This window comes from Oryx dammah, unplaced genomic scaffold, assembly GCF_014754425.2.
Source record: "Oryx dammah isolate SB20612 unplaced genomic scaffold, SCBI_Odam_1.1 HiC_scaffold_5, whole genome shotgun sequence".
NCBI lineage: Eukaryota > Metazoa > Chordata > Mammalia > Artiodactyla > Bovidae > Oryx > Oryx dammah.
In genome coordinates, this window is record NW_024070189.1 from 16,653,035 (window position 1) to 16,676,893 (window position 23,859).

Sequence of the window (23,859 nt, forward strand, 5' to 3'; positions counted from 1 at the left end):
GTCCACGGGGTCGCAAAGAGTCGGACACGGCTGAGCGACTTCACTTTCACTTTCATAGAAGAAAGGGATTCGATGGGGTGCTCCTTGGCACAGAGAACAGAAAACCATATTATGTCCTCTTCTTTCTTGGATCAACTAGTAAATGTTCTGCATTCTAACTGCAATGTCTATGATTCCAAACATTAGATGGGAAGAGCAGAAGTAAGCCAGTGATGTCTTATGTAAAGAAATAAGACTTCTAGGAGGAGATTTGAGTAGTAAATGTTTTCAGTTTTCTTTTTAAGAGCAGCTATTAATGTTCCTGCTTTTCCATATTTTGAAAAGATACCTTCAAAGGTATTAAAATCACATATAAATGACCATGGACAAAGGTAATCATTATGGCACACACACCGCCCTCAAAGTCACTGTGACCGTGGCAATTAATGGCAGTTTTCCCATAACATATTTTCTTGAGTGCATGAATGAATGATTGTAGTGAATAGACATTCCCTGGTGGGGGAACAAAAAAGCAGAGTTTTATTGTTGTTGTTAATTTTTATGGAGGTAGGTTCCTTTTCATATTTCTATCATAAACGTGTCTCAAGAAAATACCTATATGGCATAGGACTACACATATGGCACTTGCAAAGTTTCACTTAGGAGAAAAGAAACTATATGAGCTGAGTAGATTGGTTGATTCATTTTATGTAATAAAAAGATGAGAGGTTTATCTTTAAGTAGGCCCTACGATGCTAAAGGTCCAAGTATACTTTAGAAAGGATATGAGAATTACATCTTAATTATAGGCTTAATGAGAAGGAGAGCCACTTTTTCTGATTAAGGAGTTATGGAATCATAGAATTTTAGCTCTGGAAGATAAATCACCTTTATTTGTTCTGCATATGCAAAATGCATTAGATTAATGCTTAGTGAGAATTTTGTATACAAGAAAATTAAGCTAATGATCATAATCTCAGTAATTTTAGACTGAAAGGAACTATAGAAATCACTCAATTCATCTCTTTTATTTTTCTGACAAAAAACTTGAAATCCAGAGAAATAAGTACTTCAGTTAGAAATATCAAGCCTAGAGTCTTCTGAAGTTGGGGGTAGATAAATTATTGCTGTTAGCAAGATTACACTAAAGAAGGAAAAGTTTAGTACTAAGCATAGATTCCGCCTACTATCCATAAATGTATTTATACTTTAGAGAATATTAGAGGGTTTGAGGAAAATATCCATTTGTAAATATATTGCCGCATGAGCCAAAGACCAAAAGAAAACCAAAAATAACACTGGCCTCCATGCCAGCCTTTCCCACTGCCCACATACAGAGCAATGCAAATTATTTTAATTCCTCATTTTCTGGAACAAAAGTAGCGATGCTTACCACTATGGGAGGAAAAACAAAATAAAACTCTACAGCAATAAAAATCTAGAAACATGCAGCAGTATATTTTCTCCAAGAAATTTATTTCTTATTGCTATTTTTTTAAGCTTGTCTGGATTTCTGACAGTGAAAAAGAAATAAGAGATTGAATATTAAATGCTGTCTTATGTCACAATACTTGTTAACAATAAACTATAAAAAAGACTATAAAAATCTAATTTAGACTTTATTAAATATATTGAATTTAAAGGTTGCTTTACGTGATAAATAGTAAGTAGAACTTTCAGCTCTCATAAAGATGGTTTTATTGAACTATATTTAAGAGATTAAATTTTGAAAAAAAAGTTTTTTATTAAATCCACTGATGAATTAAATTGAAATGTCAGTATATTACTGTGTATAAAAAATGCACATGTTTTGTATATTGCTTTATTCACTGGGTAATATTTTTAGGTTATAAGAATGCCTTTTACAGTTTATCAAAGAATACCTATATTCAACATGCTGAATGAAAGTAATGCTTTTATATCTATAACACTAGAAACACTTGTTGTTAAGATTAATATAACTGAATATAAATTTATATTTCAGGCTACTTTATTAGATTTTGGCTGGAGAAGTGCATTTAAAAAAGTATCTCTTCCCATGGCACATAGTATAACAACAACCATTGAAGATTTTTCTGCAAAAGTTCTCCAACAGGAACAGAATGAAAGGTTTTCAACTGTGAGCTATGCTTTGGACCTTGTAAATGTCCTGCCAGTTTGGCAAGATAGCTATGTGGTTCCTGAAGCAGACCAACCAAAGAAAATTGCAAAGGCAAGTGTTAAATGAAATCCTTTCAAATTAGATTGGCATATGATATTTTTCTTCATATAAACCATTGCAAAGGGAACCAACAGAAAAAGATGGGATCTCTTGGGAAACCCTTGGCACTTGACCCAGCACCGTGTTTTCCTGGTATCCATGGACCACTGTGCTAACAAAAAAGGACTCAAACCTGCTGCCAACTTTTCGCTCCATGAATCTGAAGCAACTAAAGAGAGGGCCTCTGTGACTTCCTGGGGACTTGGGAAACAGCGTGTTTGTGTGATACCTTTGAATGATCGCCCCTCCCCCCAGGAGAAATTTAGGAGGTTGAAGGAGTTGTTGTCTTTTATTGGTTCGGGCAACCTTTCAATCTTGACTTACATCTTAGTAAACATTCCATTAGAATCAGTGTTACGTCTTTGTTTTGAGCGTCACAGGACATACTGAGAAAATAGGAAGTAGTTACGGAAATGGAGAAGTATAGTTACATAACATTAAGTCTACAGTGGGGTCAGCAACTCATCACTGAAATGTTTTTGAAAGAGAGTTTTCAAAAGTGGCCTTAATCCCCCACTGCCACCTGAAGCTCCAGTACATTCCCCAGAAATACTGTTGGTCTCTCTGGAGAAGAGGCAAGTGAGCATTTTCATCCATCCATCCATCCATCCATCCATCGTACCTCCTTTGCCATTAAGAAGGAGTAAATTCATAATAACTAGTGAAATGCTAAGTGCATCACTCCTAAAAGTTGCTGACTCTATCAATAAGAAAATGCTACATGAGATTGTTTCTGGTGCCCGTAGATTATTTAAGTTAAACTGATACAGCTTCATTTGTATGTGGTGATTAATTAAAAAAAAAAAACACTTTTATGATGGTTCAGCAAAAAAAAAAAAAAACAAAACCTGGGAGTAAGTCAAAAATAATGTAATCATGGATACATACTTTCTGAGTTCAATTAGCTACAAATAAAAGTATTGTCATGGAAAGCTATTTCATGAGTTTTCCATAATGTCTCTCTAGCAAGCATAAGGTTTGAAGTTTATATGTAGAGAAGTATCATTTTGGTATTTCTTTATTTGACACAAAACATTTAACTTTCTACCACTGAGACATCGATTATTATAAAGTTGTGTCATCATATTTATGTTTGATGCCAAACTCATTATTTTGGAGTTTAGTCTCCCTGTCCATAAATTACATGGCACTGTCAGAATACAAATAACTCACTGCTACATTTATTTCTCCCTAGTTTTGTTCTGACATCATGGAAAAACTTGACATAATGCTTCCACTGGCTCTGGCATGCAGAGATGATTCTTTTCAGGAAATTAGAGCAAACTTTGTGGAGGCCTGTTGTAAAGTGGCAACAGCTGTCCTGGCCAGACTGCAAGAGAGAAGCAAGGAGTTTCCCTCCAAAGCACCCCTGAAAAACCTGCACGCGCTGCTCTCCACGGCTGTGTATGGCTTCCAGCATTTTATGCAATATGATCGTGTGATGAAAGAAAATGCTAAGAAGTGAGTGTCACGCACACCAAGTTGATGGCCCTGCTTGCAGTATCATCTATCTTTGGGTATCACAGAAGTGGAATCTTGAAAATGGTATTTGAGAAGGAGAAAATAATAATAAACATGGGGAATTATTTTCATTTGTCTTGTCTAAGAAATGTCAAAAAGGTTGATAGAGCATGGGTTGTATTAAACCAGATACACAGATAGCAAGAAAGATAGGTATTCCTTCTGAAGGCCCACTAGGATGACCTTTGCATTTCCCAGACTCTCTAGTCTGGAGGAACTATTTTCAGCATGCTGTTATGATGTGACCAAGCAAAGCCTTTCCATTCCACAAGACCGGTTGTACAGATTACACTGAAAAGGAAAAATAAACTTCTCCCTGTCACACAAAACCATATTTGTGGAAAATGCCCTTCTCTTTGGTTCCTAGACCAACTAGACATTAGGAGCTGGCCTAGAGAAGAGATGCATTTCTGACTATTCTTGTGACCAACGTAAACGTATCTCAGAATGCCCATTTCATAGACGCTATCTTTCATGTGTGAAAAGGAAGCATTGACAGTCTCAATGCTCATGTATTTGTGGTCCAAAAAGACCAAATGTTTTCTGGCTAGAGAACATAAATGACCAGATGTATAATCACGTGGTCTATCTGGCTTCTCTTGTACTCTCTAGAAGACGGCATGGCCTTTCGCAAAGGGGACGTGTAGACTGGACACTCCAGTGTGAGCCCAAGAATCTAGTCTGTATTCCTTATTCAGCCTTTGCAGTCCCTTTCTAGTAATGAGAGGAAGCATAAGAGAGTGTACTAAAAATAGCTAGAGATAAAAGTAAATTTGGCGTGATGTAGGATATAACTGTGATATTTCTTTAATTCCCTGAAGTAGTCAGATGTTGTGATTCATACTCAAATTTATAAACAAAACATGCCAGCAATCCCTTTATTTCTGTAGAATATTGTAAAACAGTTTATGAGATAATTGACAGCTACAAAATTACAATTTTTAAAATAAAAAGACTGTGTCTGTGGGACGTGTGATAGCTTTATAAAAGTTGGTTCTGACAAACGCATGTTGTTCTCTGTAATAACGATAACCTAATGCCTAAATAATGCACTGATCTCTAATAATAGGCTTACAAAGAATACTTTGATTTTTGAATGATGTATTGACAATGCAGTTTGTCTCAAGTTGAAGCGCATATTTGCGGAACAGCAGATGTACGTTTTCAAAGGACTTGCAAAACAAAGACCAGCTTTTTTTTTTTTTTCCTTTTTGGAAAGTGAATGTGGATGTAGACTTCAGCACTGGGAGGAAATGAATGATTGATATCTAATAATCAAAACCATTTGTAGTACTGGAGATTGTTACCTCCTACTGCACAGGCTTTAAATCTCTGTCTCTTTGATCATTCCCTCTGCACAGACCCATATTCCTGGTGCCTATCCAACGATACCAGGAATTCATCAGCAGTCTGCAGTTTCAGGTTACAGACTACTGCGTCAGAGTTTGTGCTACAAGCATTTTACAGGACGCTGAGAGCCACCATTGGGATGACTACAAAGCTTTTTATGAGGTGTGAAGTTACGTTTACTATCCCTCCTTTTTACACAAATATGTTTTACTGCCTACCTGCTTTCTGGCTAATTAAAAACATGAGCTTGGCATTACTAACACACGAAGGCTGTGAGGATAATATTTTTTAAATATTGAATTTATACTTGGAAAAACACGGTTCTTAAAAACCTGAAATAATTAGAACACTCCTTCTGCTTAAAAGTAAAAATAACTTAATTTGAGCTGCAGTGTTTCCATGCTATATAATAGTTGGAATGTAATGGGATACGAGTAAAATTCAAGGAGAAAAACAATGCCACAATATAATACTACAACCTTGTATTGTTTTCAAAGGGATCAGTAAGAGGTATCCTTGCACTTTTTTCTTGTTATATATTTCCATCTGTGTTTGATAAAGATTTTTTATTAAACAGCTTTATTCTTTTTATACTTGTTTTCCCTTCTTATTGTGTGTTCTTATGAGTGTGCTTTAAGACCCATCTGATCATTTATAGCTTACCTATTTTCATTTAACCCATGTTTTGAAATCCCAAATTTCTACTGAATTAGAGCCTAATGATTCCTAGTGCCACAAAAACCTGGATCAATTAAAATTATTCATCATCAGGCTTCATTAGTTCCCCTTCCTCTGAATCCCATTGATTATACATAAACCACAGTATTTGAAATCCCTTGAAGCAGATTTCAGAGCAGGGAGAAACATTTATAATATCTTAACCAAGATAATCAACATTTTCAAAATGTCATCAGTGAAGTCCACCTTCTGTAGTTTTTCCAACGTATGCCTTCCTCCAGATTGAAGCTTGTGATTTTGTTTCTTGATTATCCTGCTAACTGTAGTGTATTGAGAAAAAAAGAGTGGAGTTTTATTCAGTGAACTCACTCCTGTCACCTTGCTGACGCCATGGCTCCATTTATGCCTGGGTTATTATCATAATAAATGTTGTCACAACAGAGACGAGCAGCTTAGAAGCTTTTTAAAAGGGCTTTCCACGTTTTCTAAGACCATTTCATCTCTCCTTTAGAGGCCCTTCCCAGATACCTTTTCTCTCTGCGAAAGCTTCTATATAGGGTGTTCCAAACCTGACGCGCTTCAGACAGCAGCAAGCAGAATGAAAACGAGAAAGTGGTGTGGTGCAGCTGGTAGCCTGAGATAAGAATAAAAGTATTGGTCTCCCCTCTCCTGGCCGCATCCCAGCTCCGTTATTTGCCTTGAGGTAAACAGAGAGGTTGAAAATGAATCCATCTCATGTTTCAAACTATTTCAACGTGTCAGTGCGCTGATGAGCAATTTTATATGATGTTTCCATTGAAGAACAGGTATCCTCTCACTCTCTGCCCAACACAGGGATATTATGTTTCCTTTCATGCAAATTGGGAGCTGGAAGAGTCCTACAGTATAAATAATAAGTAGATGCATTGAAAACCTGTTATTGAAGTTACCAAGTATTTAAAAGAAAAAAAAAAAAAAACGAACAAATTACCACATAACATTCAGCTCTTAGATCTTATGACAAGGCTTTAGCTTCCAAGACAGAAATAACGAGATAGCTAGCCTGCGATTACATGGTACTGTAGCTTCCATATACTTACATGGTCAGTAGTTACAATTTAATTGCAGAGTTAGCGGTGGTTATTTAGGCTCAGAAAATAAATAAATAAATAAAGTGATACTGCTTTTCTGTTTACCAAAAATAAGAACCTTCTAAAAACAACACAGATTTTAAGCGGTTTTGATAACTGGAGTACCCAACATGGTTTTATCCTGTTTACTATACCCCTCTCCCTTCCTCTCCCCATTATTCTAGCTGATTTGTGAAACAGGACTGGTAGGAATGTTTGAAGGGGCCAGGCGATGAGATCTGCCCAACTGGAGGTGGAGGGTGAGACAGAGATCTCAGGGGATCCTATCACCATGTGCAGAGTGTAGTAAAGAAATAGAGAATTTATAAGATATGGAGCAATATTTGCTCATGTATTGTGATAACAAGTGAGCCCTAGATACATCATTTCTGATACTTTCTGAACTGTCAGGTTGAGAGAGCCAAAGAGTTCAGTATCTCTCTCATGAGGTGCTGGTCAGATGGCACAGTGGGTGTTCAAATTACATGTTTAAAATCAAGCTTTTAGCATACTTGACATCTGCTCAATTTTAGCAACTTGTGTTTTCTAATAGTCAGAGAATAAAGAATTGTCTCTTCAAAGATAATATTGAGTGGCTTATATAATAAAGCCCAGCTGCTTGTTTCCTGATATATAATCTAAATAAAAGTTCACATCTGTTTGTATTATAGCGGGTCTACAAAAATAACAGATGTTTACTAGCAGAATACTTTTGAAATGACAACAAATAGGGAAACAGGTCAGAAAAATAAATGAATCACATTTAATTTAATGAAAGCCCTTGCATACGTAGAAACTATACACATTTTGAAGAAAATTGTGAGACAGATGACCAGTTTGGAATGTTTTTAAGTGAACATGAAGTTTATATTTTTAAAAGTCTTAAAAATAAGGATCTTTCACTTTTAGGGGAAGAAATAGGTGTGCCTAAAGTTATTTTTATTTTCTCATTTATTGCTCAAAGGTGGCTATTAAGGAAACTAGTTTTTATATTTTGAAAAATATGAGAAATCATGTTGGCCATGTTATTGTGGGCACCCACTCACTGACATGGAGAAAGTATAAATCATTCAGACCAGCCATGATATCAGCTGGGTTGGTTTTGCTTTACTTAACATATAACACAGAAAGTAATAAAGAAAATAAAATATTAAAATTCCTTTCTTAGCTGGAGGAAATTTTGTAAAGTATTCTTTATCACAGAACACACAACAAAGAAAATATAAGAAACTATGATTTGCAACTTCTGCATTAATTTTTTTTAAACAGTTTTGATGTACATCTAGTCAGAAAATCAGAAGTGGTCGAAGTCCCCACCAGTTTGAACTTGACTCTTCGACATTTTGATATCCAAGTTTTCCACCCAACAAGAACAATTCTACTCATAAACTCCATTTGAAGGTCAATAGATAATAACTATAGATTATTATTATTACAGTGACTACAAAAGACTTCAGTAATCAAAGAAATTACCAGAAGAATAATATGTAAGGAACATATACATAAGAAACTATCAAATTTAGGAGAACATAAGTTCAGTTCAGTCACTCAGTTTCACTCTTTGTGACCCCATGGACTGCAGCACACCAGGCCTCCCTGTCCATCACCAACTCCTGGAGTTTACTCAAACTCACGTCCATTGAGTCACCCAACCATCTCATCCTCTGCCATCCCCTTCTCCTGCCTTCAGTCTTCCCCAGCATCAAGGTCTTTTCCAATGAGTCAGTTCTTCACGTCAGGTGAAGAAGTTGCAAATCACGTCAGGTGGCCAAAATATTGGAGTTTCAGCTTCAACATCAGTCCTTCCAATGATATTCAGGTTTAGGATGGACTGGTTGGATCTCCTTACAGTCCAAGGGACTCTCAAGAGCCTTCTCCAATACCACACTTCAAAAGCATCAATTCTTCAGTTCTCAGCTTTCTTTATAGTCCAACCCTCATATCCATACATGACTACTAGAAAAATCATAGCTTTGACTAGACAGATCTTTTGTTGGTAAAGTAATGCCTCTGTTTTTTAATATGCTGTCTAGGTTGGTCATAACTTTTCTTTCAAGGAGCAAGTGTCTTTTAATTTCATGGCTGCAATCACCATCTGCAGTGATTTTGGAGCCCGAAGAAATCAAGTCTGTCATTGTTTCCACTGTTTCCCCATCTATTTGCCATGAAGTGATGGGACCAGATGCCATGATCTTAGTTTTCTGAGAACTAAGGAGAACATTGGAATTGTTTGTTTGAGAAATATAAGGAGTGTGCGAAGTAGAAATTTTAAGTCAAAGAGGATTACTTAAGAAATAAAATAAGTTTTTCTCATTTAACTTTTGATATAGTAACGTAATCAGGATAGTTTTGGAAGAACACATTCTTCAAACTTCACATAATCTATTTCAAGTAATCTTTTAATCTGGTCTGAAGAAAATGAGGAAACTCCTAGCACACCTCCCTGAGAGCCTGTTAACTAATTATTGGTTGTAATTCACTTGAGGTGACCTTCTCATTTCTGCCTGTTTCCCCTTAGCTTTGGCTGCTTTGGGGTCTCACTCTGTGGTCAGGGAAAATTTGACACAGAAAAGAGTTCTGTTGAGAGGTAGAAAGGAATGAGAACCTGGCCCTTTGGGAGTATAAAGTACTGTAAAAATACTAAGAAATGATGATACCATCTGCCTAGGCTTTACAAAATCTTGCAAAATCAGACGATTTTAGGATGTGTTTCTAGTACTGTTGTTGAAACTCCATGGATGAAATAGCCTAATATAGCCATCTTTAGTGAGTCCCACTTTGTTTTCATGCATGTTGATAAATACACACTCTGCAAGTTTATGCTTGCTCCTGTCATTTCATTGTAATGTGAAATCTAAACCATTTTTAAGTTAATCTCAATGATGTTTATAAGCCCAGAAGAATATACATGCTTAATTTAAATGATTACTCTTTAATTTTAGAAGAATCAGCCCACTATCCTAGACTATGCAAGACTTTGTTTAGCAGCTACAAAGATGATCATTTTAAAGTAAATTTTAAACTCCAGACCACAAGTAGGTAAATCAAGGCTACCCTAGGTTAAATGCTTGTGGTCTGGATTTGCACTAGAATCTCTGGTCTCGTAATTGAAGTAAAACATATGTTCGTTTGTCAATAAGAATGTTTTACATCTTGTCAAAAATCTTTCTTGGTCATCGAGTGTGTCAAACTCTCCAGCTATTTCCTTTCAGCCTGAACTAATTAAGTTCATAGGAAGCAAACTGACATTTGGTAAGATGTGATCCTTTTGTTTAATGTGTGGTGGTTTTGCCAGGGGGAAAGATGCTCCTTCTCGCTCCAGATGTGGCATTATTTCTTCTGGGCGCTTCGTCACGATCTCTGGACCATCCTGCCCCCTAAATTAGCCCAGGAGATACTAGCAGAAGTGCTGGAGAAGTCTTTGGGTCTCCTGGCCTCCAGATATGCCCAGGCCCATCCCAGTTATAAGAGAACCCTACAGATAAGGTAATTGAAATTGTGAAAACCATTACTTTTCAAGAAAATGTTCGTCAGGTGTATAAAGCAGAATGTGCTTCTGAATCTGATGATGTAACTCCTTGTATATTTAATATGTTTCTAACATCTGAAAGGAAATCATATTCAATTCTCCTGAGATACTTAAGTGCAAATGTGGAACTTGAATCAAAATAGCTATGTTCTTTTTTCTCCTTAAAATTGTATGTAAAACCCACTTTTTTTCTAAAAAGTGAGTCAAGTTGTATTACAATCTAGGACACAGATATCCAAAGGTTAATAAATAAGATAAAGAGAGAAAATTAAAGTCCTGAAATGGAGAGGAAGGCTGCGGTGCTATGATGAAGTAATTTGAGACCAGGCAACCAGGGAATTTTACTTTCGGGCTTTTTTTTTTTAATGCCTTTAAATATTGTAGTTCATCTTCATTAAGGAAACTCTTTTGTCTAATCATTTTTCTTTTAATATATTCTAATTCTTTCCTCTTTTCCTTTTCTTTTTATTATGTATTACTGAAAAATAGTTCAACAAAATGTGAAATCACAGAAAATGAGGAGCAGCAGTCATGAAGTCTTAAAGACTGAATTATAGGCCAATTCTAAAGGAAATCAATCCTAAAGGAAACCAATCCTAAAGGAAATCAATCCTGAATATTCATTGGAAGGACTGGTGCTGAAGCTGAAACTCCAATACTTTGGCCCCCTGATGCGAAGAGCAGACTCATTGGAAAAGACCATGATGCTGGGAAAGACTGAAGACGGGAGGAGAAGGGGATGACAGAGGCTGAGATGGTTGGATGGCATCACTGACCCATGGACATGAGTTTGACCAGCTCCAGGAGTTGGTGATGGACAGGGAGGCCTGGCATGCTGCAGTCCATGGGGTTGCAAAGAGTCGGACACAACCAACCGACTGAACTGAACTGAACAGGCTAATTCTATGGGTTGTCTAGGCAATGAATATTACAAAAATGTGCATACATGCCAGCAATGGTCTATACAAAGTGAAGCCTTTTGTTTTTATAAACATTCTGACTAATGTAATTGAGATCTGCCTTTTAGGTATAAAAAATTTTTTTTCAGATATGTTAGGAAGAGCCTAAAGACATCAGAAGCTTTATTTTTTTCAGTAGGAATTATTTTCTGTCAAGCATGCTGCATGTGAGGGCATTTAGGTCTTGCTACAGTGTTTCATAAATATGGTATTTTTGAACAAGCTGTTTTGAATTACCGACCAAGCATTTAAAAAAAAACAAAACATTGGATTCTGAAGAAGAGATGGAAAATTCCTTTTGAAAGCAGAGGATACTTTCATTCTTTTCCGTATGAAGCTTATATCACTTTTGACTGTGAGGTGGCAAGTCATTATGAGATACTTATGAAATCAGATTTACTATTAGCTCATAAAATAGGTAGTATATTTAATTAATTAACTGAACTATAGAGACTTTTGGCTTCTATTTTCTGGGTACATAAAAATGTCTTGCAAAGCTAGAGTTATCTTTCTTGTTTTTGTAAGTTACATATTTTTATTTGAATGATTAATTCTAAAATATCCATTTTGTAGAAATCAGATTTCACAGGCATGTGTTTGTTTGTGCCTGTGTGTGTGTGTGTATATATATATATATATATATATATATATATATATATCTTGGGTTTGCAATTCTTTAATTAGCAATTAGAGTGAGTGGATGCAAACTACAATTAAACCTTCCTAAGGGTGATTCTGGATGCTCTTAGAATTCTAGCTTCCAATTGTCATATAACAAAAACTGTGCTATATATATGTTGTTCAATAGCTCAGTCGTGTCCGACTCTTTGCGATACCATGGACTGCAGCACGCCAGGCTTCCCTGTCCACCACCATCTCCCAGAGCTTGCTCAAGCTCATGTTCATTGAGTTGGTGATGCCATCCAACCATCTCATCCTCTGTCGTCCCCTTCTCCTGCCTTCAACCTTTCCCAACACCAGGGCTTTTTTTTCCAGTGATTCAGCTCTTCACATCAGGTGGCCAAAGTATCAGAGATTAAGCTTCAGTATCAGTCCTTCCAATGAATATTCAAGGTTGATTTCCTTTAGGATTGACTGGTTTGAATATATATATGCAAGGAAAATACTTATTTGATATTACTATTTTAATTTATATGAATTAATTGATATTAATATAAATTAATATTATTTGCATATACATGTAAGGAGAACAAGTATTAAATTTGTGACAAATATTTGTGACAAATTTATTTAATATTGCAAAGTTCTGAAACTATAAGCTTTTTCATTTGTGCTGCTGGTGCCATTTTTTTTCACCTCCCACATGCTGGGAGAACATATTGCTCAATCTTGTACGTTTCTTTTGATACCTTGTACTTGGATGAGAAGATTGTTCTGCTATCAAATTTTTACCTATCATATGTATGTGGATAATAGAGAACTTTCTTTTAACCTGACTTTTCTTTTGCTGAATTTAATTTCAAAGAAACGCTCTTGAGATTCTTGAGGATCTTGATAATGCAAAACAGAGTGTTTTTCCTTTTTTAAAAAAAGCACTTCTGCAGCACTTCACTGCTATAGACGTCACCATCTCTAAAGATAACGAATGGTGGTGTGCTCAGCCGTGTCCGACTCTTTGCAACCCTTTGGACTGTAGCTTGTCAGACTCCTCCTTCCGTGGGATTTTCCAAACAAGAATACTAGAGTGGGTTGCCATTTCCTCCTCCAGGGGATCTTCCTGACCCAGGGATCGAACTGGTGTCTCCTGTCTCCTGCATTGAAGGCAGTTTCTTTACCTGCTGAGGCATCAGGGAAGCCCAATGCATGATATTATGGGTCAGCTAACACTTGGAAACTCAAAAGCTATCTTTGATGCTTTGTCTGGTTTTGATCTCTTAATCTCTGATATCTAAGCAAATATTTCTATTCTTACATATGTTTAATATAATAGATATAAATGATAGTGTGCATACCAAGAAGAGAAAACAATTTTAACGTGATTTTCTTCTTTTTCTTTCTAACAGACTTGATGTCACAACAATTTTAATTTGCACTGAGAACATGTTATGGTCAGTTTGCACATCTGTACAGAAGCTTTTGAATCCTCATGCATATGTAGATGATAAAATTTTTAAAATTCATACCCACTGTAATAATCTCTTCACAACATTAGTTATTTTGACTTCACCATTAACAGAATTACACCAGTAAGTATCAAATGTATTTTCTTTTTAGTTACTATGTTATATAAAATAATGTAATTTCATGCTGCTTACTGAATTGTGTGAAGTAGCAAGTAGAAATTTATTGAAGTGCAGTTCTGATTTGTGAATTGAACCGTTTTACAAAACTAACTCTAACCAACAGGGGTTTCTTCATTCTCGAAGTTATTTGATCCTAATAATGTGGTATTTCTCTATTGATTGATCCTATTCAGTTGATAAGGCTCTAATACAAGCAGGGATGTTTTGAGCATCATTATTTGAGTTGTTTAAATTCTCAAACTTTATTCATGGATTGATTTGTCTATGAAAAAAATAAATCATATCCCAATGGCTTTATGATCCTCTTAAAAATATCTTTTAATTTGATATAAATGATTTTCTCTAATAAAAAAGATTTTTTTAATGATTATAAAATGCTCTGTAGTCTGGAAGAGACATAATGTTTCCAGTTACTCTGCCATAGATTTGTATTTTTAGTGTTGGACTTTAGTGACTGGGCTAGTAATGGCAAGTGGAAATAGGAGTAAGTAATGATTTTTTAAATGTTGAAATATTTGCTTAGCTAAACAAATAAGATTCAGGGAAATAAAAAAATTGAACTGCTTTTCTAGTTAATTTCATTCAAATTTGTAATATGATAAAAGAAGTTAGAGTAAATCTTATAATAAAACATTAATATACTTTTGTTTAAACCCTCCTCCAAAGTAGTCAGTTTATCTTAAAAGATTAAATATTGCATATTCTTAGTTTCTTGGATAGTAAAAATTATACAGACTTGTATTTCTTAAGATAAATTTGACAAAGTATTTGTTTCTGTACCATCCTGGTAAAGGCAATATATAAATCTTTATTTTCGGTAAATTTTGTGTTAGAAATTCTAAGAGTAATTAACAAGTTTTTTTCAAAATTTCCCTGTAATTTTCACCCACTCTTGAACTGTCAACAGACCCATTGTTTACAGTTTGCTTCTTCTGGCAACCTTTCCGTTGAGATCTAATTTTAGAAATGGAGAATTCTTTCAGAAAAGGAAAGAAATAATGAGATAAGTTGCCGTAAATTTGGGATTATATGCATAATGGTGCATAATCACGAAAAGCTCAAGTTCTGAAGTCCATAATAAATCCTAGTAAACTAAACTGATTTACCATAGATGAAAAAAATTACTATGCTCTTAGTTCAATGGGTCATTTCATCTAAGGGGAAGGCCCTGTGAAAATCAGGAACAAAGTTGACAAATTTCATGGATTGGTCATGGTGAGCAATATTGAATTTCACGGTCTGTCACAGATGAATAGAAAAATCTTAACCCCCCCAATGCATTTGTAAAGCAAATAAATTATTATCAAAGGTTGCATATTTTAATAATAATAATAATGTAACATACATTCATTATTGTTAACCTGTGGCCTTTTGATACATTTTTAAACAACTCTACAAGTACTCAGATCTTTGTGATTTGTGCATTAGATATTGCACTGTAACCTCATTCAACAAATTTAAATTGCTAATTTAAACCAGAATTGCAGAACATTTTATACCAAGCACTGCCTCTGTTTTTTTTTTTTTTAAATATAAAACATAGATAGTGGTTTTGCTTTAAAGCATGAATAAAAGTCTATATATACTTTCATTTTTTATTATTTCTCAGATCATAAAAATTTTCAGATTTTATCCATTCATATTGGTATAAAATTTTATTTGCTTTCCTAGAGTATAAATCTAATTTTTAAAATACATTTTGCTTTCTATTGACAAAGGAAATCTACAGGGCAACATGTTCCACACCTAACAGGAAAAAAAAATATGTGTGTTGCAAGAACTCTATTGATTTATTTAGCTTCTTTTCACAGCCAGGATATGAAGTTGTCATATTGTTAGCATTTTGAGAAAAAAATTGTATATATATCTCACATTTAAAAATTAGGCTGTATGCTTTGAGGAATTGGTTAAAAGTAGCAATCGGATGTTGATAGCATTGAATTTTTATAAACTATGCCTGACATTTGTCACTCTGTGTGATATGCCTTTCTTGAAGGTGACTGCTTTTATTCCAAGTAGTTCTGACAGATAAACTGAATGTATTTTCCTCTCTGAGCTTAGCATAGGACTACTAAGTCCCAGGGCAGAAATATGATTTTTAAATCTTTTCAGAAAGAATGAAATGTGTTTGCAAAAACGTGTGTCCTTTTTTAACTCTCCTTTGTAGATTTCTGTTAGAATATTGTAAAAGGAGTACTTTAGGTTTGTCCTCCAGGGAAAGAGACCTGCTGAAACATAAAATATTCACCGTATATTTTCCAAAATGCTTATCACTTGTGGTTATGCTTATCTTCTTTCGTAAAGGCAGTCACGCTGCACTTTCAGACATGCATTCAATTCACATTCACACACATAGGCAAATAGTGGTTTCATGTGTTACATTTGCTTGCACAGAATGTTAGTTTTAGTTTCTATCTAGCAAATTAATTTTTAGAATTTTAGGTAAATACAATTTAGTGTCAATTCATTAAATACTGTTGCCTCCCTAGGCCCTATGATTAAGCACCAGGATTAGACACAGGTGTCACATCAGGGAGCAAGTTGAAATATTCACCCTCAAGTATTATAGGGAAGTCTGATAAAATTTTTAATGTTAAAATTGAACATTATATGTATTTCAAAATGTTTTAATTCATCCTATAAAAATTAGAAGTGGAAACTTTTTGAAAGTTGATTGTCTCCAGTGTTACCTCATTTAATAACATGGGAGAATGAATTTTAGTGCAAGTACCAACATGCCAGGCAAAGGCTGGGTCATCAGAAATAGGCCAGAATCTTGATCACTGAGCCAGGGAACGGCAGACCTATCTTTGGGGTTCACTTGATGTTATTCACATGACTTTTGAGTCACTAAATTCCAAGGTATTTCAGTGCTCATTCTGTAGTTTGGTTTCAAACTGGTGCTGGGTGTTTTAAGGTTAGCTTGTTTATTTCTTTAGTTATTTGAAATTACTGCACTGTCTCTAATGAAACAGAACATGTTGGTCTAAAACTTTTTCTTTCATACCTCAAGAATGTCTGGTGCACTGGAGACAGGTGTTCCTCAAAATGGTAAGCAGAGGGGATGCTCATGTACGGTGTTGAGCATCATATGGTCATAAACACAGTAACTTTACTCTTAGGCATATACACAAAAGAAATGCAAACATATGCCCATGCAAAGATTTGCACACAGGAGTTCATAGCAGCATTTTTCATAGTAGTACAAGGTGGAAAGAACCCAAGTGTCCATCAGCTGGTAAGTAGATAAACAGTATGTGGCCTGTCCATACAGTAGTATATCATTCAGCCACTAAAAAGAAATGGAATACTGACATGCTACAACAGGGATGAATCTCAAAACCTGCATGCTAAGTGAAAAAAGCCATACACACAGAGTACATATAATGTGACTCAACTTATTAGAAACTTCCAGAATAAACAAATCCACAGAGACAGAAAGTCGGGCTTCCCTGGTGGCTCAGCTGGTAAAGAATCTGCCTGCAGTGTGGGAAACCTGGGTTTGATCCCTGGGTTGGGAAGATCCCCTGGAGAAGGGAAAGGCTACCCACTCCAGTACTCTGGTCTAGAGAACTCCATGGACCGTATAGTCCATGCGGTCACAGAGGCAGACACAACTGAGTGACTATCATAGTAGAGACAAAAAGTAGATTAGCGCTTGTCAGGTGTGGGAGAGCAGGGGAGAATGAGTTTCTTTTGAACCTAATGAAAATGGTATAAAATTGCTGCTAAGTCACTTCAGTCGTGTCTGACTCTGTGCAACCCCATAGATAGCAGCCCACCAGGCTCCCCTGTCCCTGGGATTCTCCAGGCAAGAACACTGGAGTGGGTTGCCATTTCCTTCTCCAATGCATGAAAGTGAAAAGTGAAAGTGAAGTCGCTCAGTCGTGTCCGACTCTTAGCGACCCCATGGACTGCAGCCCACCAGGCTCTTCCATCCATGGGGTTTTCCAGGCAAGAGTACTGGAATGGGTTGCCATTGCCTTCTCCAGCAATGCAGTAGACCTGGTTTCAATTCCTGGGTTGGAAAGATCCCCTGGAAAGGGAAAGGCTACCCACTCCAGTATTCTGGCCTGGAGAATTCCATGTGTAGTCCATGGGATCGCAAAGAGTCAGACATGACTAAGTGACTTTCACTCATTCACTCATATATTCATGGTTAGTCAACTATGGTTTCAGGGGCATCAGAAGGACTCATATATCCTCAGTTATCTCAGGTGTTCCAGTGTTATCTCAATAGTTAACTCTCAAGCTAATTAATTCTCCTCCTTCTGAAATGTGGTCTTCTTTTGTTATTTTTATTTATGGAGTACCTCCAATGGTAGCCACTGATGATACCAGACATTTGACCTGAACCCTGTACCCCTGTGGAACTTGCATCCTTGGACTTCCTCAATTCCATCCTGGAGATTTATTTCAATAGCATCATATCACGAGACTCAGCCACCTGGGAGGGCAGTCAAAAGCAGGGTGGCACGAGAGAAGCATAAAACCCAGCTAACTCTTTTTAGCGTATCAGTTTATCCCACTTTTGATATGCATTGAATTTATTTTATTCTAGCAGCAACTGGCTACATAAGCCTAAGGAGTCAGTGTTGTTCATGAGAAAATGAAAGAAGGCAACATGTAGATTAGGAAACCAAAGAGACAGAATCTGGTATAGTGTGCTCAAGTGGGGTGGTGTGATCAACCTAGAGCCAGTATGATGTAAACGATAGAGAAGGGGTGTGATGTTGGAGGCAAGGCAAGGAATTTCCCCAAATTTATAGTTTTCCCTTTAAGAGGCCACTAATTTGGAAAGCTGAGAAAATGTATTCTACTTCAACCTACAGACAATTGCCTGCTTTTAAAGGAGTATCCACCTTTGCAATATCAAAGTTTTTTTATGTCTGGTGGAGAACATAATTCTGTTGCTCATACGGTTGTATTTTACTCTCCACTATGAATTATTTAGAGCGTCTTCTATTTTAACTGTACACCAAGACATCATTAGAGGTTATCTAATAGCTAGATCATCATTTCATTTTCCCATGGAGGCTTGTGGGCCAATTTTCACCCTGTTATACTCTCCAGAATAATGAAACTAATTTGGGATCTTGCTGTGGAATTAAATGCTCATACGGATCCCACCTCCTCTGAGACCATAAACATCTGCCATAACATTTATTATTGCCAAATAACCTTACTATTACCAGTGCAACTGTCAGTGGAGGGAACGAGTTTAGGGACTGGCAGAAATGTTCTGGGAAGTACTGCATTGCCAATGGTTTGTAGTCTAAGAATTTTGGCACCAAATAACCATTTTATTATTATTAGATCCTCCATTATTTTTCCTAATGTTGAGGATACAACTGTACCTAGACTATCATTTAGACTGTCAAGTATTCCATGTCAGTTCTGAGGTAGTTGTAGACCTTCTCGAGAAGTATTTGCTACAGTTGTTATCATACTGGTATTACTTCACATTTGCTGAGCCCTTATTATGTACAAGGCACTTTGCTAAGGGCTTTGTATGCGTCATCTCAATCATCACACTTGAAAAACAACATTACACATCTAATAAAGACCCCACCCAAGATTTCAGCCCAGGATGTCAGGCTGCAGAACTCCTGTGCATACCCAGGCAGGTGCATTATGATTTTCTATGACCCTCCCTTTGGGTATGGAGCAGGCAGCAAAAAGTGAATGTAAAAGGACGGATGGTAATGTCCTAACAAGAAGCAAAGCCAATAAGGGCAGAGCGAGTCATCCAGATGTCTCCTTTTATCTTCTGCCTTCTCCCTCCTCCCTTCTGCTGTCTCCAACCCCATGTTATTAGGGAATGAATATTGTTAATTTTATTAGTTTTATATATTTTTTATTTGTCCCATACACACTATCTCCTCTGCTTCTTACTTTGGTTTAGGACTTCTCTTCTGCCTGGTTTACTGAAATATCATCTTTATTATCTGCCTTCCTTTAGCCCTAATCTTCTACGATCGACTCTCCCCACTAGTGCACAAGTGATTTTTCTAAAATGTAAAACTGGTAAGACTCCTATGCTATAACCGTGATTCCTCATCACTAATACACAGTCCAGACTCTTGAGAAAAGCTTGTCTTGGTGTCCTGACCTAGCCTGTGCCTGTTTCTCTGGTTCACATGGTGGAAGGTATGGGATGGAAATAGGACAGCCTCATTTTGAAGCCTATTTAAGGAATTTTGTTCTATCTGAAATTTAGTGAGAAAAAAAATGGCTTTCAAAGAAGAGATGATCTATTAAAAGTCTAAAAAAATGTCAAAGTATCTTTAATGAGAAGGTGTTCCATTTGGCAAGACAAACAGTGGAGAGGCAGGTCAAATTTGAGAATGTGAGGATATAAGAAACAGGAAGGAGGATGTAAAGACAGGGATGGGTTTTCAAAGTGGAATTCCTTTCTACATATTATTTTAAAAATGTTATTGTCTTTGTACTCTAGATCAAGAGAGTCTTCAAACAATTCCATTTCTCAAATACTCCCAGTTGTGACTCTTAACTCTACGTAGGCAGGCAAATATAGTTTTCTGTTATTATAAATATTTTATTATCCAAGCTATCTACTAAAGATTTTATGTAACAAATCCTTTCTTATTACCTCAAGATTTATTGTTGAATTTGGGCCAGCCTAGAAAAATGTTACAGTTACTTCTCCAAAGGTAGTTGTAGACAAGTTATTCTGGCCAAATTGTTCTAATTTTGAAATCACCGTCCTATATTTTACAGTTAAATTCTCCTTTATTTGCCTTCTGTAAGCCCTTAGGAGCACATACAAAATTAATTATAAATTATCATTGTTTAATATTTATAAATCATTTTAAAGAGTAAAAAGAAGTACCCTTATGCTAATCATTTTTACAGTATTGAAGCAAAAATGACAAAATATTGACATTTATTAGGTTCCAGTTGAGAGAGGAAGAAATGAGTGGTATTCATTTTATCATTTTGATACATTTTTTATAAATTTCATAATGTGAATTTTTTAAAAAATTAAAAGATAATGGTATCATCATATCTTCCCAAGTGTAAAGATTGTTTCATAGAGGCCTCTGAATCATCTGTTAAATTATAAATACCAAGTGGGTGCATTTGTTCATTCTAGCTCAATACTGTTTTGTATAAAATCAGTAACTTTAAATACTAAGAAAAAAAATGGGTTTTGATGGTCTTAATGTTTACTGTATATTCTGAAATAATGATTTTTATTTCTCTAGGACTTTTCAGCATGGCCTGGGCGATTCTTCTTCAGATTCCTTGAAGCCAGTTTTCAAGCAACCGTTACATTGGCTTTCTTGCATACCACATTTCTACCCTTCTTTACTCAGGTGAGGACCTATAAAAACTATACCATCTATGGTTCTTTGATTCCTTTGACATTTGATAGAAACTCTTATCCATGGAGGTAAATACATCTTACAAGAAGAACTTAAGACCTGTGACACTACCCAGGTGAGTAAAGAGTGTCTGTCTTTTTTGAGCCCAAGAATCTAAGATACAGGCCTCACAATCATGCTCCTAACATAGCTTTACTAAAGTGATAGAGAAATGTGAATGTCTTGGAATTTAGTTTTTATTTTAGCTAATTGCCTAGCCATTTTAAAATTCATTCTTGATCTATGACTGGGGATGTGACAGTTCTCCAACTAATTGTCCAAAAAAAAAAAAAGGAAAAAAAGCAATAATCTTGGATAATTCATGTAACTCACTCAGAGCCTGAGGTAAGAGTTGAGAGAGGAGTAACTTTTAAAATTATAAATAGGGTCTTTCACTTTTATTATTTAATTAACGGCATTTAAACATAAGAAAAAATCATTTAAAGCATGAAACGTACTTCCAGAGTAATCTGATGACATTTTGTGGCATTACGTTTAATGTCAGTTTGAGTCTTTGCTGAATATATCATTAGAAAGTCCCTTTCCTTGGTATCTGTGAATAAATATATCATGTAGAGCTGAAGGAGATATTGTTAATTCTTGCACATTCTTGATTCATCTTGGAAATACACTATTAGTGATCTCACCATGTAAATGGACTGACTGTATTTCTCTCTTGAAGAACAAGAGTCCCACCTGGAAAAAAAGGGCAGGAAAACCTCTTTCACAAGTCTCTACAGACACAGTAGAGACTGCTTACCTGTCGTGCGCCTGTCCCCTTGTACGTCATGGGGAATCCAAGATTAATGAGATATTTATCCTCCTACCTTCAAGGACCTCAAAGTATTGTTATTTGACTTACATATAAAACATTTTCAACATCCCTGAACAATTCCTTATGACTGATCCCATCAGTTCCTTATGATGAAAGCCTTTAATACTCTGTCATCTCCATACACTGCAGCTGGCATGAAAATATATTCTTATGTCTTTGAGAATTAAATAACTGACTTTGATATACGTTACTGCAAACACCTGAAGGAACTGGATCTTTTACAGCGTGACTTAAGCAAACAGCGTGTGTCATTGTGATGAGTTCTCAAACTTCTAAACAAACTTGCTCTTATGTTACTACCACATTTGCTTTAATCTATTTTTATTATCTGCTTTTATCTTAACCTGTAATCACTGGAGTTACTTCTTTAAGCATAGCTCTGTAGGAATTCCACCTCTAGGTTTGTTCTGTTCAGCCATCTAGAGCCTGAGGAGTTAGAGGGTAAATGGGTTTATCTCTCAAATGCCTTTTCACGTAACAAGACTTTTCTTTATTTCTGCTTAATTATAGCAATCTATCTTTACTATTACCTTCACAAAAAGATTAGAACATGGTGGTAACTACGCAGCTCACAGTGGAAATGCAACCAGATATAAGTTCTGGAGGGCAATATAATAAACTGTATCAAAAACCTTAAAAATATTATGGCTCGTTATCCAGCAATTCTGTTTCTAGGAATCAATCATAAGAATTAATCAGAGCTGTTGAGAAAGTTTCATATGCAAGGATATTCATCAGTGTATTATTTGTGAAAGGGAAACGAATGTCTCACGGTATGCAATTAGACAACTCACTTATGGATCCGCCGTGTGCTAGACGACTGTGGAGTTATTAAAAAGGTTGATTTTGAAAAATATTAAATGGCAAATCATTGCGATTTATAGTTATGGGAAAACTACAGCTTAGTAATGATGTAGTAATCAAAGCCAACCCAGGCTTCAGAGTGATAACTCTCAAACTGACATGCCCAGTCCTTCGTGAACGTTATCTCTTTCAAGCCTCACACCCAGCCTGTGAAGTCTACTTTCCTGGAGAGTAACGTGACGTGCAGGTAGCAACTTTCTGAAGAGAGCAAATCTAGGAGACAGACTCTGAAGCTCAGTTTGTCTGCTCCTAAAGCCCAAGCACCAGACAGCTGCCCCTCCACCGCTCAGAGGGAGAACAGTTCAGGGTGATGTTAACAGGGATTTAAGAAAAACCCAAGATTGTCAGTTATTCATTGTGTAAAGTATCTTTTTATGGTTCTACTTGCAGGAGCTCTGATATACTAACCTATCTAGTGTTTACCTGAAGGAGGGATCTAGTGTAAAATTCCCCAAACTTACAGGTTATGAGAACCCCTGTTTCCCAAGGAATAAACAGTTATTGGAAGATGGGACACAATTGAGATGTGCTGAACACACCGGCTTCCCAGCTGGCGCTAGTGGTGAAGAGCCTCCCTGCCAAGGCGGGAGACATAAGAGACCTGGGCTCCATCCCTGGGTGGGGAAGATCCCCTGGGGGAGGGCATGGCAACCCACTCCAGTGTTCTTTCCTAGAGAATCCCATGGACAGAGGCACCCAGGGGGCCACACTCCATAGGGTCACAAAGAGTCAGACATGACTGAAGTGACTTTGCACCCACACATGCACAAACCATGCCATACTACTTAACATATACCAGGAAGATAGGATGTATAGAAAAACAAATATTGAAAGGGTATATAAACTCTACATTAGAGAACTTTTACTTTGCATCTTTGTATTATAGGATTGTGATTGATTTCAATTTTTATCTGTGCATTTTCCAAATTTCCTATAATGAAAGCAGCCTAATTTTATTAAGGTAAAAATAAATTTTTAAAGGAAAGAGAAGCCTCATTTTGTGGAGTTCTTTGATCCACATGTATTACCCTAGAGCCCCTGTACAGAGGATTTCTAGCTCTGGGCACTTCCTTTACTCCAGCATCCTGTGTCTGGCTGTCCATATTTCTTGAGCTAGCCACCA

General features: G+C 36.2%; 1 protein-coding gene across 5 annotated transcripts in view; it reads left to right on the forward strand.

Moving 5' to 3' along the window:
• The window catches only part of KIAA0825 (KIAA0825 ortholog), a 434,350-nt gene that overhangs the window by 125,301 nt on the left and 285,190 nt on the right, over positions 1–23,859 (forward strand). For all 5 annotated transcript variants that reach the window (XM_040241509.1, XM_040241510.1, XM_040241512.1 and 2 more), the window contains 6 exons: positions 1,964–2,191; positions 3,435–3,700; positions 5,122–5,272; positions 10,193–10,383; positions 13,410–13,592; positions 20,879–20,989. In XM_040241509.1, the coding sequence (XP_040097443.1) occupies positions 1,964–2,191; positions 3,435–3,700; positions 5,122–5,272; positions 10,193–10,383; positions 13,410–13,592; positions 20,879–20,989 (1,130 nt within the window). The remainder of the gene's footprint in view (positions 1–1,963; positions 2,192–3,434; positions 3,701–5,121; positions 5,273–10,192; positions 10,384–13,409; positions 13,593–20,878; positions 20,990–23,859) is intronic.